At 42.9% G+C, this 13158-nt stretch overlaps 1 protein-coding gene across 35 annotated transcripts in view; it reads right to left on the bottom strand.

Moving 5' to 3' along the window:
• Dst (dystonin) overlaps nucleotides 1-13158 on the bottom strand; it is a 434856-nt gene that overhangs the window by 75615 nt on the left and 346083 nt on the right. For all 35 annotated transcript variants that reach the window (XM_076558433.1, XM_076558438.1, XM_076558418.1 and 32 more), the window contains 3 exons: nucleotides 12717-12916; nucleotides 10771-11266; nucleotides 7297-8768 (listed from right to left, as the gene is read on the bottom strand). In XM_076558433.1, coding sequence (XP_076414548.1) covers nucleotides 7297-8768; nucleotides 10771-11266; nucleotides 12717-12916 — 2168 coding nt within the window. The remainder of the gene's footprint in view (nucleotides 1-7296; nucleotides 8769-10770; nucleotides 11267-12716; nucleotides 12917-13158) is intronic.

The following is a 13158-nucleotide window of genomic DNA, read 5'->3' as shown; positions in this document are numbered from 1 at the left end:
ATGCCATGGTCCGGAACTGAAAGGTTTCAACGAGCACATGATTCTGTGGTGTCCACGCACAGAGAAAGGAAAAATGTGTCCACAGCTACCATGCTGGAGCACCACACTGACTCCAAGGCTGGGCGCAAGTAGAGATCAAGGGCCTTGTTCTCAAACTCCCACCACCTTAGAAGCATAGACTGCTATCCACCCAAAGAAGTAGGGATCATTTCCATGAAGTCGGGGACAGAACCTTTCTCCACACTGTAAGGTCCTTATCAACTTTTCATAAAGAACGGCCCTCACTCAGCCCACCTTAGGCTGGGTCATTATCACAGTATTAACCCATCCTTGTGAAAGGCTGAGCGAGACATATAAACTTGCCTTTGAGACAGGCAGTGCATTGTAAGAACTTCATAGATAATTCATCGCTAAATTCAAGCATTCAAAGCAAGCGCTGGGGAAATGACGTCATATCATCACGGCCCGTCCCCATCTTAAAGCGTAATGGGAAATAAAGACAATACAATGGGCACAGCACAGTCTGGGAGCAGGAAGCACCTCGGGAAAATGTGCACTAGCAGATTATGTGTAAGCGTGAATTCTTATCACCTTAGTGATTTCAGCTTATTGTATTCTGGTTCCAGTTAATTACTGTATTATTTGCAGTATTTTGAGATGTCTAGCAATAATTCACATGTATGTGTTACTTGAGATCACATGGAAAGCTACATCTAGAGTAAAATAAAGGTCAAACACTGGCTCGTCTTTCACCTTCTATTTGTTTTATGTAGCTACTTCAAAAGTGTTTGTCCCCACCGCTGATGAGATCAGGACATGTTACGCTGTCCTACATACCAATCATGAATCGTTAGGGCACTCACATTTTCATGAGAGAAAAACACACTGGGTAAGAGGGCTTTTCTAAAGAGTCAACACTGATAGCTCACACACAAAATCACAGTGCCGCTTTCAAGATGGAAGTTGGCCACGTTATGTCTCGAGACGACCCCGCTGGATCCCCTGCTGTCTACTCGGACACGTCTACCATCAGCGCTAACCGAACCATAAGCCAAACAGCACCCTGCTGTCCCTTCATACTTCTCAAGTGAAATCCTTTTAAAGGAAAGTCTTGCAAGTGATCTTATTACCGAGTGCCACAAATCACTTTAAGGGAAGTCATTAAAGGCTAATTTTATAAACTTAAAACATGGAAATTTTAGACCTGAGAGACTGGAGACATTATGTTTACTACACCACGAAGTGGAAAATATGTAAATACACACTATATTATCTAGAAAAACTGACCAAATTCTCTCTTGGCCCAACAGTTCCTGAAATCTGGTTAAGAACCCACATGAGGAATAGGAGTTTTGGGCTGCAGTTCTGAAACGGCACGGAGAGCAACAGTTTTGTATTGTTCTTTCTGAAGTAGACAAGCCACTGAAGAAAGCTGTGAGTACCCTCCAGTTCCTAAACTCAAAACCGCCACACAAGTGACGGCAGTGCTTGAGCACAGTCCTGCAAGTACGCAGCAGCCGTTTATTCCTTGGAAGGTAATTCACGGTCAACAGGAAGCAGCACAGAGGACAGAGGAGGACATTGCAAAGTGCTGTTTGGTGTCTGATTTGATGCAAACTGTCTGCAACCTCTTTAACAAATGCTCATCATCCTTCCCATAACAACTGCAGCATTGGCAGCACACATCTGTCCCACCTTCAGTGAGGTTCCTAGGTGCTTAAAAATATTCTGCACAGAAGACAGTGATCTATACATAAATCTTACTAATTGAAATAAATACGCGAAATATCTAAAAGCTCACGTTTTCAAAGGCCGCCAAGCAAGCAAAACCAGCACACACATTAATAACCTTATTCAACTTCCTTCAGAGAGCAAGAGCCACACAAAATCTGAAAACACTTTCCCTATCAAAACGGGGATAAGAGAAACAATGTAATCTTGCCCTTCAGACGATTACAGATGTGTGTGTGTGTGTGTGTGTGTGTGTGTGTATGTGTGTGTGAAAGAGAGAGAGAGAAAGAGAAAGAGACAGGGAGACAGAGAGAGAGAGAGAGAGAGAGAGAGAGAGAGAGAGAGAGAGAGAGAGAGAGAGAGAGAGAGAGAGAGAGAGAGAGTCCGGTCCAGACATTTTCAGCTGACACTCTAGATTCTTTTTTGCTCACTTGCATATCATCTATTAATATTTACTCAGTGATTAGAAGGCTGGAACTGAGGTCAGGAGTACAGGGCTAACCCAGCATGAGACACCGTACCCAGCCACATGATAAAAATTTTTTAAAAAGTTTGTCCATAAAAATTTCTTATCAAGAAGCAGATATATAATAATTCCATAATAAAAAAGCAAAAGCATATTTTCTTGTCTCTTGTTCTCCTTGGCATACTTGGATACACACACTCAGACTTAAGCAACTTCCCACTTTAAATACTTATGGAGCTCTCCTTTTATTTAAGGAAGGACTACAGTGACTGTAGTGGGTAGTTTTTATGATCACTCTAAAGTTAGAACAGATAATTCACTTAAAAACAAAAACAGCAAAATGAAAACTAAATCCTGTTCTGGAAAACCCTGGCTGAAACCGTCTTGAAAAGAAGCTGCTTTTTTCCTTCATCTTTAATGAATTGACAGAAGAGAGCCATGTGCACAATCACGGCATCATCGGCAAACCCAGGAGGAGGCCCCTCCCTGCCAAGCTCCTTAAACAAAATTACGGTGTGTGTGTGTGTGTGTGTGTGTGTGTGTGTGTGTGTGTGTGTGTGTGTGTGTGTGTGTGTTCCTAAATATATAAATACAACCTGTAAAATGTTACTTATACATGTGTTTTCTGAGCGGTGCATGGGGAAGAGATGTGATTCAGCATACACGTAGAGGTCAGAGGTTACCCCATGAGAGTTGGTTCTTCCCTTCACCATGTGAACTTGGGACACCAGGCCTGGGTGGCAAAGGCCTTTCCCAGAGCAGCTGTCTTGCCAGCCCTCAAGCTCCCTTTGACGGTCTGTCCTGTGCTGTGTGTTCCTCACGTGATGGAGGGAAGAGGGCAGCCATGGGTTAGGCCCACTTAGGGTGGATCAGAACATGGAGTTTGGCAAGACTTCATCAGCTCAGACGTGAAAGCGTGATCTCTGCACGGGGGGTTAGGGGCTTCGGTCTTGCCCACCAGAAGTGGTGTTCTTTCACCCTAAAATCATAAAGGCTACTTTGATGTGGCTAATGAGTGTGATCTTCCTGTAAGCCCGTTCTTCTAGGTAGCTCCCATTGTGAAAATGTTTTCAGCTTTGTAAATACTGACGGAAGGCACACAGCCTGCTGGCCGACAGTCTGTAACAGAAACCAGTCCACCAAGACATGTCCCTTACCCCAAACCTCTCCTAAACCAGAGTTATCTAGTTCCCCTTGTTCTCAACACAAAGGGGTAGAGTATTCATCTCTGATCTCTACTAACAATGTGAATACTACTATTAAAACACACTTTCTGGACATTTTAACTTTACCTTTAAAAATAATGGTGACATCACAGTAGTTGTATGGGGGCCATTGAACCAGTATTTTAAGAAATCTGTGTGCAGACTTCCTGGTGTCTCTAGTGCCATGATAGTTTGCATTTTATTTATTCAGTATTCAAATACTGCCTGGGTTAGATAATGCCTACACCTGGACCAGACTAAAGTTATTATAGCATAATTGCATGTTCTGGTCTATGTCTCTGATTTCAACTTGACTTAAAAATTCTCTGTTCTATGAAATGTTATTTCCATTTTGAAAATAGAATTGCCAGTTCATATCCACTTGTACCAGAGACACTTGTGTGGAAAAAATAAATTACAAAGGAGGCAGCAAGAGCATCCAGAATGAACAGGAAGCAGGGTCTGTTTTTTGTTTTATTTTGCCATGGACTAGAGAGAGGTAGGGGTCCAGAGTTGGCTAAGATGGGACACTATATATTAATTGTTCAGTGTCTTTGATCTTCACTGAAATCAATGTGAAATCAACAGTTCATGTGGTGATACTGACTGTGATGATGAGAGGGTCTGACTGAATGCTGATGACATCACAGGGACCACTGTACATACTGTAGCCAGTTACGTAACTGTTTCATTAAACAAAAATGCGAATGCTGGGCGGGGGGTAGGGGGTGGTGCACGCCTTTAACACCAGCACTCAGGAGGCAGAGGCAGGCGGATCTCTGTGAGCTGGAGGCCAGCCTGGTCTATATAGCGAACTCCAGGCCAGCCAGGATGACAGTGAGACCTTGTCTCAAATAGATAAGTAAATAAATTACACACACACACACACACACACACACACACACACACACACACACACACACACAAATGTGTGCATCTACATTACCTAACATAGCTTTCATTTGAAAATGATCCCGAGTTAGGGCTCTGCAAGCCGGACTGAGGAGAAGCAAGGTGGCTTTTTTTCCTCCTTCTGGGAGACAGAACTGAACTGCAGGAGCAGAGAAGCACAGGAGGAAAACGATACACTGACTCCCCAACAGTGGAAAAAGGACCTCACTCTTCAGACTTTAGTCCAATGACCAGGCAAACAAAAGGCCCAAGAAATCAAATAGGCAGTTTACAAATTGGCACTAACTAAAGAGGCATCAGTCTTTTGTCAATTTTTTTTGGAATCTTCTTTTGATTGATAGTGGATTGGAATGTTTGATTTAGAATAACAAGTTTTAAGTCATTATAGTTGAGTGGATATTTTTACCATAAATAAATTTTGCCTTTTTAAAAACAAAGTCAAAATTAACAGTAATTTTTCAGCTCTACTTGGGGAGAGTGGACAGGGAGCTCTGTACTTCAGTCTACACTGCATGAGGTGAATGTCGGGCTCCCCACTGGCAAGTCATGTGGTAATTAATGACCACTAAGTTTCCGTCCTGCTCTCAAGCAGTGCACTGTGTGCTGAGAAAAACCATCACAGGATTTCATCCGTGACATCAGGGTGAAGAAGGAAAGCCGCTTGGTGGATTAATGTCAAACTGGATTATATTTGAAAGTTCATAATGAAAATAGGCCCTGCCCCTCAGTGCTTTTCTGTTTCATTCTTGGACATTATAATGACTGGCTTTTCACGCAATGTAAATTATTCCACTGAATTGGTTTTTAAATTTTCAAGAAATATATTGAAAATAATTCCACAAAAGACTAAGACCCGACAGAAGCTAAATTAAGATCTGCATTAGAAGCAGGGTCCTTTGCCGCTTTAATAGAGACAGAGACAAGCACTAAGGGGACACGCTGTCTGGATCCGCCTCACCCCCAGCACACTCCCTGGGATGCTCATTATCCCAGCCCTTGCAGCGTGGACACCACGCCAGCTTCACACACACTCAGTTCACACTGTTCTTAAGTGGGGGTTCCTGAGGTTTTGGACCAAAATGAACGGTAACAGTGGCTTGTTACTCAGGCTCATAACTTAGGCTACAACAAAGCCAATATGAAAATTTTGCAGAGGAAAATCAGGTCTAAAACACAAAGAATATAGCTGACATATGGCATTATATGATTTTCACCAAAATACCCAGGCTGTGATATTATCACCTGTATGACTCTGTGCAAATATCCATTGGCCTGTACAATTTTTAGGGTTGAACAGCATCTACTTTGCATGGCTGATACTACAATGTATTTGACACAGACCAAAGCTAAGGTACACACCTGCTACTTGCTGTCAATTATTACTTTTTTAGGGTACACACAATCAAATGACATGTATGTTTATGTCTCCTCAGTTCTTAGAATTACAGATTTTTAAATCCCAAGCGGACTGCGCTCCCAAGGCATGCAATAAACCGTGGAATAGTCCTTTAACTATTTAACTGTGTGAATATATGCCACTGTGATTGGTTTAATAAAGAAGCTGACTGGCCAAGAGCTGAACAGAATAAGGTTAGGTGGGAGAGGCACACTGAGAATGCTGGGGGGAAGAAGGGCAGAGTCAGAGAGTTGCCAGCAGATGCACAGAAGTAAAATGTGCATGCTGTACTGAGAAAAGGTATCAAGCCACATGACAAAGCATAGATAAGAAATATGGGTTAACATAAATGTAAGAGTTAGCTAGTAACAAGCCCAAGCTATTGGCCGAGCATTTGTAATTAATATGAGCCTCACTGTGTTTATTTGGGAGCTGCTAGTGGGACAAAAAATATCTGCCAACAATAAACAGAAAGTAGTGGTTATAGATATTCAAAGTTATCTTCAGAGTTCACTCACTTAAGCCCCATTACTAAAGACAAGCAAAGGAAACAGTATATCAGATGTAACAACAACAACAACAGAGTTTGGAAGTCCACTTTAATTTCTATTCTTTCCATGGGAAACAACTGAACTTGAGCATTGAACACGAGGTCTCTCATATGCTCTACACTGAGAGCCCAGCCTATAGTTTTACATATCTTGGTTCTGTCTGGTCTTCCTTTATCATAGAGGATAATGGTGCAAAATCCCTGTACTAGTCTTTGACAGAAAGTAAAACACATCTCATAAACAGAACAAGACCCATGACAACTTCAAAAGGTTTATGGCACACAAACAGCACATGCTTGATAGTTTGTTAAGGATGCTGGACATCCCTGCTTCCAGAAATGAACCTATCTTTATACCATGCTTCTGCTTTCACTGACATAAATGGACCCAAGTCCAAAGACACTGAAACAGCCAGTGTTTTAATGTAGTATTCCATTTATTAAGTATCATTGAGGCTATCACGTGGCAGACATGACTTGGTCCAATCAAAAACAATTTACTTCTAATTACATCAGGCATGAGCCTAAGATCTGTATAAAACTAGGATTACAACACGAAATACCATACTGCCTTTAAAAAATATAAACTCCTACAAGAAAAAAAAAGTTTAAAGAAGAAATTAAGAGGGGTGAGAAGACTCATTTAAAAGAGAAAGAATGGGAAAAGACTGTAATTTATCACTAGAGACAATTCTGGGAGACAAACATCTGAAGCCTAATTCAAAACGCAGCTCTGGTCACTACAGATGTCAGCTATAAATGGCATCAGAAATGACTCCACTGAGGTCAGGTCAAGCTTGCCTGGAACTTCTTCAAGTTCTCTTTGACTTAGTGATACCGTCTAGGCCTTGGGACTGTCCTGCAATATCTGATCATAATCATATATACTCATCCAGGCTTCTATACTATATGCCAGTCATTCTAGAAGGTTAAAATAACAACAACAACAAACCCAGAAAATTGCCTTTCTATACTAATTAGAAGCTTCTTTTAATAATAAAAACATTCAGGGGGAAAAAAATGTAAACTTCCCTACCTTAAACACGTCAAGCTGCTGGTTAATTGTCTCAGTTTCCGTCCCCACGGGACCTTGTGACTCTTCGTGTTCTTCGGCCTTCCGGAGCAGAGTGGAGAACTCTTCCAGTCTGCGGTAGAACTCTTCAAGCCGTTCAGTGGCACCTTCCACCTGCTCTTCTCTGGCTTTTGCTCGGTCTAGCAACTTGTTGCACTGTTTGCTCAAGGCTTCTAAGTCCCTTTTGATTCCAACGAGGTCAGGAGAGGTTTCTTCTGTGGCTAGCATCATCTTGCAGGTTTTGTTGGCATTGCTGTTGTTTGCGATGAGGGCTTCCAGCTTCTTCAGGAAGGTCTGTATGGCTGCCTTTTGCTCTTTCAGTGTTTCTCGCTCTCTCGCCACTGGGGCCATGCTATCCAGTTCATCGTCAAACTCTGTAAACTGAGAAAACATCTCTCGGATGGTATTCTGGAAGTGGCCAATACCCTGCAGCTTGGTTTCCAGGAAAGAACACTTCTCGTCCACTTGTTGGCTCAGTCTTTCATGCTCTTCAGCTAATGTTTCTGCTTGCAACAGAACATCAGCGGTTCCCTTTGAGCCTGCAGCTTCTATCACGAGGTCCTGGGCGAGCCTTTTTGCCAAGTCTACCTGGTGCTTCAGGGTCTGGAGTGACTTCTGCTGAGTCTGGAGCATGGTCAGGTGCTTGTTACTGTAGGCCTGGGGACCTAGGGAGTGGTGGACATCCAGCTGTTCTTTTGCACACAGGATCTGCCTTTTGGCTTCTTTGGAGACCTCCTGGAAGTCTTTAAACTTCTGGGCCATGTTCTCCAGGGAGACTTTCTTACTCTGAAGCTGTTCGGTGACCCTGTCTACCTTCTGGATCAATGCCTTATTCTCATCTGTAACCACCTCTTTATCTACCTCGCAGACACTGAGTAGGCTGTTGACTGTGTTGTTGAGTAGCTCCACCATACCAAAGTGGTGGTCCATTTCCTTCTGCAGAGACTTTAACTCGGCGATGGAGTTCTCTGTCTCAGCAGGATCCAGGCAGAACTTGACTTTGTCCAGACTCTGATGACATTTGTCTACCCACGGCTGCAGAGTCTCCACCTGCTCTCTGTACTTGAGGGCTTTTTCCAGTGAGTCTTTCAGTTTGTCCTCCCTCTCGCTCACCTGTTTTCTAAATCGGTCCCAGTTGGTTTTAATCGTGTTGAGCTGTAACTGTAAGGCTGCTTTCTCCGCCCCCTGTGTTTTTAATAACAGGTTTTCACCTTCCGCAATGGTTTTTTCGTAAATGTTAGACTGCTCAGTGAAAGTTTTGCTGAAGTCTTTCTGAGCTTTAAGTAATGACTCCAAGACATCAAATTTGGCTGATATTGGGGGAGAGTTTCTTTGTTCTTCCTTCTTTGTGTCAAGCCAAGCCTGAAAATCCTTAGACATTTGCTGAAATTGGTGAGAGCTTGCACAGGCTGATTGAAGGTGCTGAACATGATTCTCTGAAAGGGAAACCGCAAATGTATTATTTTACATGACGTTCTTAACATTATCTCTAAAAAGTCAACGAAAATCTCCAAGTGATGGTATGCAATTATCCTAAAGCAGACTTTAGCACTGACTCTGGGAACTGTAAGTGAACTTGAGCTACTGATAGAGGGGAAAAGGAGAGACAAATACAGTATGAGGCCACTAGGGCAAGAAGGCAGCTATTAGGTGAAAACAAAAGCCACGGGAATAGTAAAAATGAAGGTACCAAGTGTGGACATGGCATACCAGGCCTGTTCTCAGAATGCCTTCTCCATGCCAGCGTGAGACAGATCGACAATGGTACAGTTCTGGATGTCTTAATCACTCACTTTTTCTTCTTCTTTTTTTTTTTTTTTAATTTTATTTAAAGCACCTTTTCCCCATAAATATATTTGGATTATATTTCCCCCTTTCCTAACTCCTTCCAGATCCTCCCCACCTCTCTACCCACACAACTTCAAGCTCTTCTTACTCTCTCTAAAATAACAACAACAACAATAATAAACAAACCAGGAAAAAAGAAAATCAGTAAGACAACCCCCCCCCCCACACACACACATCCATTAACTGTTTTTTGTAGACAACTACATCCAGGCATGGGCCCTGCCCTGGAATGTGGTTGATTTACCCAGTAATAGTCCATGGTAGAAAACGCATCAGTTGCAAACAGCTTCTTGGTGAGGGGAGGACTGTGTGTACACGTCCCCTTCTCAGCACTGGGCTTTTGTCTGGTTTCAACCTATGCAGGTCTTGTGTGTGCTATCAATAAACTGTTTCATATCAAATACAACTTTCCCCCATTTCTCTGACTTTTCCACATTCTTGGGTATTAAACTCTTTGCCAGGTACTTCAGTTCTGAGATTGAGCCAGGACACCAAGACATGCAGATTCTATCTACTATCCTATGCTGTCTGTGTGTAAAAAAAGTCTGAAATGGTTGCTATAATCAATAACAAAACTGAACCAATTAAAAGACAAGTCAGATCCCATTAGAGGCAAGGCCTAGAAACTAGTGGACTTCTGGAACAGAACAAACCAGTGAATCTTGTCATTTGGCAGGACCCTTCATGAACTCCACTGTGTCTAGTAAGTGGCCATAAGTTTGTCACAGAATTATTGCTACAGGTGAGTGAGGAAAAGAGAAATCCACACATTTCTCTAGAAAAGCTTCTGTGACAGCATCATACAAATTAATAATAGATGAGCTAAAGACATAAAGCGTTGTTTGATATCTTGTTTGTGTTCTGACAAATAAAGCTTGCATGGAGATCAGAGGGCAGAGTCAGCTACTAGTTAACTATAGAGGCCAGGCAGTGGTGGTATACACCTTTAATCCCAGCACTTGGGAGGAGGAAGCAGGAAGATCAGGAGTTCAAGGCCATCCTGGGCTACATAAGATTGAACCAGTCTAAAAGAGAAACAGAGTAGGGTGGTGGTAGTACACACCTTTAATCCCAGCACTAGGGAGGTGGAGATAGGAATAAAAGGCAGGTGGACAGGATATGGCTGCCCATTCATTCTGAGGATGCGTAGAGACAGAATCTCCATTCCATCTGAGATTTCAAAGAGGTAAGAAGTATCTGGCTGCTCTGCTTCTGATCTTTCACCTTTTACACTAATATCTGACTCTGGGTTTTTTATTGTTAAGACTAAATTAGGATCGTGCTTCAACAAAGCCTTTCAAATAACTATTCATCTACTTTTCCGATGAAGTAAGACAATATAACACAGTAGAAGTGTTTATGTATTTATAAGATCAACTTGGAACACCCAGAGTTAGAGCATTTGCTGTGTGTGGACTGTGTGCAGAACATCTCTCTGATGTGTGCGGGACTTCCGTGGAACTCTTTGTGTACCTGTACCCAGGGGAGCCGGGTCCATTCCCAGTCATGAATTATCACCAAGAGCTCGGAACAGCAATTCAAGGTACCAATTTCTGACCAGGGAACAGGTATATACAAAGAGGGACAAACCTGTTTTTTGTTCAATATCCTTAAACGATTTCATGACGCCTTCCAGTTGCCTACTCAGCTCTGCTTTCAAGTAGCTTTCTTTGACCAGCGCTGACAGGTCCTCACAGAGTGCCTGGGCTTCCCTGAGCTGTGGGGTTTGCTGCTCTATTTCCTGCTTCAGTTTCTGGGCCGCCTCCAGCTGCTGGTTCACAGCATCAGGCAGTGTGCCCACAGTGAGGCTGCTGCTGAGCCTGTCATCCAGCTCACTCAGGGTAGTGGAAAGACTTCTCAGGAGGCCCTGGTACTGGGTGCTTTTGACGATAGCCTGGTCAATCCAGTCACACCTGTCCCTCAGTTGTCCCGTCAGGTTGTCCCACTTCTGGGTCACAGCTACCAGTTGTTCGTTCACAATCCCGTGTAAAGAAGGGTCTTCCCCGGGTCTGCTCAGGATGCTCTGGCCGGCTGCTCTGAGCTGTTCGTATTGAGGTTTCCGAGTGTCGAATTCTTGAAGCAGAATCTAGGTTAACCGTAGAAAACAAACAAAGGGTTGTATAATTAGTTAGAGAAAACATAAATTTAAGCATCCAAACACATAGAAATGGTCCTAACTTCTCTAGTTTGTTTTGAATTTTGTTTAATGTTTTTGAGGACAGTGCGATTATCCAAAACCAATTTAAAGAGCCACGGTACTTCACAGTTAGCAACTTGTTTAAAATAAGGGTAAGAAGAATGACATAAACTGTAGCATCAGCAAATGAACAGATAAATGCTCATTCACACTTTCCAGATACCCAGGAGACATCGCCACTGGGTTCACATTACCAACGCCACGTTTATCTTGCCTGAATCATCTTTTCTTTTTTGCTAGCTTAATACTTCCTAGCATTCTACATTGAAGAAAATGCAGTTAACCGCTTATTATGTTCAAATGCTCTTGGCTTATGAAAGTTTTTTTTTTAATAGTGGACTTACTGACATTTACAATCTTTATCATTAAAGCTTTAGAGATAAAATTTTATTGCTCAGAATGCAGAGGCTCATCGTGACTGTCATTAGAAATGACCCCCCAAATGCCTTCCTTGGGGTGTACTTAATCTTTTATTATTTTATATTTTTAATCTATGTTTATATTTATTTATTCTTTTCAGACCGCTAAGATGACAAGCAAATATTTCTCCAGATACTTTCTTTTTATCTTTTTGTTTTCTTTATATTATGAACAGTTATGAACTAGAACACATAACTCTAACCCCCTGAGACCTGGTGACACATCTGGCTTAAAGGCACTCCTCCTCCTCTCTGCTCTGAGGCCACTGCTCCTCCTCCTCCTCCCTGCTCTGAGACCACCGCTCCTCCTCCTCCCCCTCCCCGTTCTGAGACCACCGCCCCCCTGCTATGAGGTCACCCTCCTCCTCCTCCTCTTTGCTCTGAGACCACCACTCACACCCATGAAAACACAACAGGAAACACAGCAGACCTTGTGCTCTTCTGTCTGACTTAAATGTTATGTTTTTTTTTCCCTTGTGGGCTTATCTGTGAATGACTAAAACTCTTAGGTCCTGAGGTTCCCTCTGTCCCCTCAGTCTCTGTCCTTGTCCCCACTTTGCTCTGTCTCCTCCTCAGGACCTTACTGCATGAGCTTTCAAGTTTCCGCCAAAATGAATACAGCCTCAAAGGATAATTTTATGAACGATACAAAACATCTATCAGCATCACCATCACTCAGGCAATCATGTTCACCCTTCAGAGACAGAGATGTTTAGTGGGTCTGCAACAACAATATGACCAAACAGTGGGCGGAGGGTTTGCGCACATGCTGGCTCAGGGGAAATACTGTGGCTGTCCCCCTGCTGTCTATGCCCCACAGCAGGAAGATACACACTGGCCGCACTGACGTGTTTACACTGAAAACATTTGCCTTGCTAAGTCAAGGGGCTGCGCCCCAGCTGCTCCCAGATCGCACTCACCTGCACCTGCTGCCTCTGTGTGTTCAACATATTCGGGTCGATGGATAAGGGTCCAAGAACACTGACCATCAACTCTTTCTCCACAAGCCACTGTTTTAACTGGGCCTCTGTGGTCTGGAACTGGGTTAGATTATTGGAGGATTCTTCCAGCTTTTGCTGCCTGTCAACTGTTAACTGGTTGAGCTCTTGCCACTTGGTATCTGAAAGAAAAAGGATGACAGTGGCATTTGGTTTTTGTACATTTAATGTCACCACTGGAAAACTGTAATCATGCGATTCAAAATGATATGTAACAGATGTCATTCCTTTTCCCCCTCTGTGGTATTGGGATTTAGACCCAGGGCCTTAATATTAGGCAAGTACCTTCCCAGGAAACTACATCTCCAGTCCTCGTCCACCTCTTGTAAGTCTCCTGCACATTAGTTCTAAGTGTGTGAGACCA

This window comes from Peromyscus maniculatus, chromosome 21 (assembly GCF_049852395.1).
Source record: "Peromyscus maniculatus bairdii isolate BWxNUB_F1_BW_parent chromosome 21, HU_Pman_BW_mat_3.1, whole genome shotgun sequence".
Taxonomy (NCBI): domain Eukaryota; kingdom Metazoa; phylum Chordata; class Mammalia; order Rodentia; family Cricetidae; genus Peromyscus; species Peromyscus maniculatus.
This window is presented reverse-complemented; position numbering and strand designations above follow the sequence as displayed.